At 38.1% G+C, this 6,371-nt stretch overlaps 1 protein-coding gene across 1 annotated transcript in view; it reads right to left on the bottom strand.

Annotated features, from left to right (window-relative positions):
- spidr (scaffold protein involved in DNA repair) overlaps window positions 1–6,371 on the bottom strand; it is a 54,090-nt gene that overhangs the window by 35,477 nt on the left and 12,242 nt on the right. The window contains 1 exon segment of the mRNA XM_037537179.1: window positions 5,190–5,290. Coding sequence (XP_037393076.1) covers window positions 5,190–5,290 — 101 coding nt within the window.

A 6,371-nucleotide genomic window follows, 5' to 3' on the forward strand; every position in this document is an offset into this window, starting at 1 on the left:
ATGGAGAAACAGCATACAAATTGAAAAGAAAGTAAAGAAAGCATTTTTTTAAAAAGAAAAAAAAAGTTCTTTTTTGTTGACCCTCAAAAACAACCAAAACCATTAAGTAGCACTTAGTCATACTTAAAATCTGGTTATCATCGATAGCGCAAGCAGGCTGAATATAGGAATGAGTAATTAAGTAAGAGGACGTGTCACCTCAAATTAATTGCTACCTTAAAACCACTGCTACTTCAAATCTTCTGGTATCTTAAATTTCCTGTTACCTTACACATCTACTGCCACAATAAACAATATTTTGCTGTTATTGTTGTGTATTTGGCTATAAAGCATGTGAGTCTGTGTGTATGGAGTGTCTGTGTGAGAAATGTGCATTGTGACACTTGTAAGTCGCTCTGGATAAGAACGTCTGCTAAATGCTGTAAATGTAAATGTAAATGACATCGCTTGTGGCAGTTAATTTGAATGTTATGAACATTCTACCATTAATTTCCAACTTGAGTGATCGTTTTATGAAAATCGTTATAAAAATGTAAAATACATAAGTTTAAAAAGCACAAATGCACTAATCTCGCGTATGAAGAATGTGCCTGCAAAAATTGCTGGTTGTCTGTCAAAAACTCAGCCATGAAAAATTTACAAAAGTTACATAATTCCACTTGTAAAAATATGCTAATTATAAATCAGCCTTGGCTTGGTGGAAGGGCTTGTGTGGTCTAAGGATCTTCAGGCCCAAGCTGCCATGAAGCTGTATGTTGAACAGGTCTGGAGTGCAGAACCAGACTAACCCAATCCAAAATTCTACCTTAAGTCCAATAGTATCTTAAATACACTGGACATTAAATCATCTGCAGCCAGTTTCACCTGCTGAATGTAAGTTTGAACGTCACCTGCCACTACATTCAAGTTTACAATCTACTAGAATTTAACTGTTTGCACTAGGTAAATGAAGCTTAAGTTCTAATTTAAAATTTACACATAATCTGTAGTATGCGTAAATTCTGCTGTAAAAAATCTGTTAAAATTACTTGTCAATTTGATCAATGGGAAAACTTGCAAGACAACAAAATACATCTCTGCGTTGCCAATCACTTCTGTTTTTACACTTGTTTTTGTCAATCGGAGATAGAAAAAGAAAAAAAAAAATCTGACATCCCAGCCACAGATTTGTAACACAACACAGACAGGAACAGAGCTCTGAGACCTACTTTACAAGTGTGTCTGGCACTAATATATTTCTACAGAGGTCATTCCAAAACCTTGTGGGTAACACTATTCTAGTACACAAGTCAACTGCATGCAGAACAATAAGTGCACCTCCATCAGTGTTCAGGCTGTGTGTGACACTGACCTTATTACTGAATACATAACAGATTATTTTAAAAAATAACTAAGAAAGCTAACATTACCTTTGTTATTTTGCAGATTCAAATAGCAAATATATTAGCTGCAGCTTCATTAACATTTCCAACCATTCACTGACAAACTGCCGTTAAAATACTGCACAAGATCCCCAGTTTGAACATAGGAAAAATTCCAAGCAGCAGCTGAACAGAGCCAACACTTATACATGACACGGATGCTTTGAGAATACCTTATTATTATACATGAGGATACTTTATTGTAGAACACAGTCTATTTTTTAAAATCTCAAACATACTTTAATCAAAGTAAATGCAGCATGGAAAGAGACAAATACAAGTGATTTTATTGTGTGATTAGATTATGTATGCAAAGTTTCCTGTTTATTCTTGGTAGTGTTACTGATTGGCTACAGAGTGAAACACCATTCTGTGTGACAGTGTTTTGACTTTACACACTACTAGTTAAGATGTAAGGCACATGTCTGTGGTGCAAACAAAATTCTATGTGTTGCTTCTTTTAAATTAACTACTATCAACATAAGGTTTAGGATAGACTTTGCACCCCAACTTACAACTAAAGCCAATTCAGCTCATGCAATTGGCTGCTGACATCTTAAATACACTCTTCCCTTAAATTCACGGCACCTTACATACACTGTGTGTTTAGTGTGTGGGGAGTATGGTATGTGCTGAGTGTATGTATATGTGGTGTGTATGTTGTGCGTGGTGTGTTGAGTGAGTGGTGTGGGTGTGGTGTGTGTTAAGTGTAAAGCATGTGGTGTGTTAATGTTACTTGTTACTGTTTTATTTCAGTTGTAACCGTTTTACCACTGCTTTATTTATTATTATGTTTTTACTTTTGTTACTACTGTTATTACTACTGTTAACAGTACTATTATTACTTTGCATTAGACTGTAGGCATGCGAGACATTGTGTACTGCATATGAGAGTGAGAGATGCGCATTGTGGCATCACTTGTGGAAGTCTGAGTGTTCTGAACATTCTGCCATTCATTTCTAATTAGAATTGTCTTTGAACAATCATTTTCTGAAAACCGTACATGTAATCAGACCAAAAAGCAAAAAAGCACTATTCCTGTACATGAGGAACGTTTGTGCAAAATTTGATGCATGAAAAGTTTAACAAATTTAAACATAGAATGTGAAGAACATTACGAAGAACAGCAAGTTGTCACCAAAACATCAATGTTGTCTGGGGCAAATAACATCAGGCTTTCAAAACCACCCACTTTGAAAAAGCTATCAAAAATTACCATATCTTCTATTGGACCTAAAATTAACTATATAAAAAAATAAACTATTACTTCCACAACACATGAAATATAGATGCATTTTCAGGATGGTAACCTCACTGGTTCATCACATTCACAGGAAAGCAGCATTCAGCAATTATGTTACAAATGAGTAACTTTTTTTTCTGTAGAATAGTATGTTGCCTAAAAACAAGCAACAGGTTCAGGCGGGTTTACTCCCACATGATGGGTGTGAGGGAGATGCCAAGAACAGAATATGATCTACTGAAGTTCTTCAGCAACTTCACATAAAATGGCGTCTGATGCACTTGCAAGTTTTTAAATTAGCGAATAATTTTATTTTGTTCTAATTCATTACTACCTACTGCTAGATCAGAGCAAAGGACAATGGACACTTAGCCAGGAGCCTAGGGATTTAACATTGGTGTTATTCTTTCTGTGCAGCACATTCTTACACTTAAGTAACAAATAGATTTCACTGGACACCATTTTTGTGGCAACAATTATCTCAGCTAACATAAGCATCACAACTGTCTGAAACCCCTGAGAAAGCGTACTGATGACATTAACAAATCGCTATAGCCAATACAGAGTTTGTCATCTGGTATTACGACCTTAATTTAGTAACTTCCTTCCAGACAAAGACAAAGACACCAGATAAAGTGGCAGCTTCTTAGAATCAGAGAAGATTCTAGTGGCATATATTTTTATGTGACCAGGATATTTGCATTACTCATGGTGTCACTGCATGACTTACAGGATTGGGAGGGTCATTTTAAAAACTTATTTCAGTACAGATTACAAACTACATGTTAGAAAATGTACTAGGAAACATAATACAAAAGATTACTTAATCAATCTGACTACCTTCCACTACTTTTTGGATTACTTGTCTTTTTAAAGTCATATTAAATAAAGACGAGTTCAAACATGTTTCAATCACACGTCTTTAAAACAGGCAAACATGAACAAAGGCACCGTTTTCTGAAACAAAGTTCTATAGTTTGCATATAATTGCCGAAACTATGCCTGTGGCTAGAATTTTATTTTAGGTGGAAAGTGAGGTTGCTAAAGTGAGGTTGACAACCACCAACTAGCCAAAATTTTATTTAGCTTACTAACTCATCTCACCTGAATAGATGAACGCATGACCAGAACAGAATAGTATAAAAGCCCAGGCTGTAGACTTGGTCGTTGCAAAGTACTGTTTCTGGTATGAACTTGCTGAGCGTTATTTCTGACTGCCTTTTGGTTTTGACCCGTTTGCTTTTCTGGACTCTGATTTTTGTCCTGGCCTGTAATATCTGGTTGCCTGTTTCTGGACTTGCTTGTTTGACCCTTTTGCCTGTGACCACGACTTTGTTTTTTGGATTACCCCGCTTGTTACGTTTTTGTCTGGTGTGATGATCACAGTAGTTTACTGGATACAACTGCTGGATGTACATTGATGGCAATTCAGCCTGAAGTAAATAAACCTCTCCTTTTCATTCACTTCCATGTTTGTCTGGATTTTGCTGAAACCCCACAGGGGCGAATGCCTGAAGGCTGCCATTTTCTCTACATTTTTAAAGTACTAAATGTTTTTTGTTTAAGATGGTCAGCTTACCTAGCACACTATAGCTGTGTTATTTAGAAAAACGGCAGAAGGTGTTATTGGGTGATGTAATTGTCAAGACAAAATAAGCTCAGATGTCTGTATCCCAGGTTAAACTGATTTTGGAAATGCAGCGCCATACGTGATGAAGCAGAAGGCAAACTAATCCATCTGACATTTGTTAAAAGTTGTATTTGCTGAGACCAAACCTTCTGTGCAGCTTGGATGTAATGCCAATGACACTGAACAATAGCAAAAGTTCAAAAACTGAACAGAGAACGATTAAATTTACAATAAAAGGCGTGTGTGGTAATGTAATTCTATATGCCCTAATTTTATAATGTGACTCATCTCTGATGGCCATCTATAATTCATTAAACAAATTACATTCATACGTGTGTCAATCTAGGTTCCGACTCTCCCCTATGGTCACAAGCTTTGAGTAATTACCAAAAGAACGAGATCACGGATATAAGCGGCCGAAATGAGCTTTCTCCTCAGGATTGCCGGGCTCTCCCTTAGAGATAGGGTGAGAAGATCAGTGATTCGGGAGAGGCTCGGAGTAGAGCCGCTGCTCCTCCACGTTGAGAGAAGCCAGTTGAGGTGGTTAGGGCATCTAGTAAGGATGGCCTCTGGACGCCTCCCTAGGGAGGTGTTCCAGACACGTCCGACGGGGAGGAGATCCCTGGAAAGACCCAGGACATGTTGGAGGGATTAAATCTTTCGACTGCTTTGGCAACGCCTCAGTATCCCTCCGGAAGAGCTGGAGGAGGTGGCGCGGGAGAGGGAAGGCTGGGCCTCTTTGCCTCTTTGGATGGACATTCATAAGTGTTTATTGTTTGCAAGGTTCATGGTGCAATTTCTCAAAAGCCATTTTCGTAAACGGTAATTCTGGTCTTTATCCAGCTACAATTCTACAACTCTCTCACACCAATATAAAAAGTGCACCTCTCTTACCTGTAGCTGTGGTAATGCTGGACTCAGACTGGTGCCTCCAGAAGCTTACAGCTGACCTCTGTCGGCACTGTAGCCTATTCAGTCTCTCTGCAAGTCCCCTACTACAAAGCCAAAAGACAGATTCACATATCAACCTATTAGCAATATAAGCAATTGGAATAGAATATATAAGGCCTCTCTGCCAGGCTTCTATTGCAATCATCAGCAGGCTGCTATCCCTTAATACACCCACCCTTTAAATTAACTAATTAATTACATTAACACATTTGCAATAGGGCAAAAATGTAGATCTTAAGTGCAAGCTCAGTTCTGCATAAAATTTCTAAATTCTTTTCTTCACTGCTGTCAGAGAAGCCAGATTTTCTTTTGACAGGGTTTTAAGTTAAGTATTCAATCATTTCCAAACAGAAACATGGCTGGATACAAGGGTAGATCTACTAGAAGAGAGTGATAACCCAACAACAACTATTAATAATAATAATAATAATAATAATATTATAAATCTCGATTTGTGTTGTGATGATTGCATCGCAAAAATTATTAAAGGTATTAAACTTTTCCACCAAGATAAACAATGTTTACAGCCCACCATGAAGTATGTAGGATTAGCACAAAGCCAGAACGATAATAAGCATTTCCTTCGCTAAATCTAACAGATCCACTAGGAAAAATAAAGCTGGAAAGGACAACAACAAACTTAAAACTTTTATAGATTTTTTTTTAATACTGGTATAACTTTCTAAATGATAAAAAAATATCGTGATAACAGCAATATTTATTTGTTGACGCGATGATGTCATGTGCATGGTGTACGTTCGTTGCGTGAGTCATTTTGGAACAGAAAGAAGTATGGCGCAAAGCAGCTCTGTGGTGGAGTTTCTCCCAAAAAGGGGAGCGACTTCAGTAGTGTGGAGGTGGTTTGGTTATAAAATCTCGGATGTACAACAGATCACAGTAATCAAGGGGCAGTCAAGGCTTTGGAGGCAGTCAAGGCTGGAGGTTAGGGAACCAACCTTGTGACCGGAAGGTCACCGGTTCGAATCCCCAGAGCCGACAGCACATGACTGAGGTGTTCTTGAGCAAGACACCTAACCCCCAACTGCTTCCTGGGCGCTGCAGATTGGGCTGCCCACCGCTCCGGGCAAGTGTGCTCACTGCCCCCTAGTGTGTGTGTGTGTGCTC

This window comes from Pygocentrus nattereri, chromosome 3, assembly GCF_015220715.1.
Source record: "Pygocentrus nattereri isolate fPygNat1 chromosome 3, fPygNat1.pri, whole genome shotgun sequence".
In the NCBI taxonomy this organism is placed as follows: domain Eukaryota; kingdom Metazoa; phylum Chordata; class Actinopteri; order Characiformes; family Serrasalmidae; genus Pygocentrus; species Pygocentrus nattereri.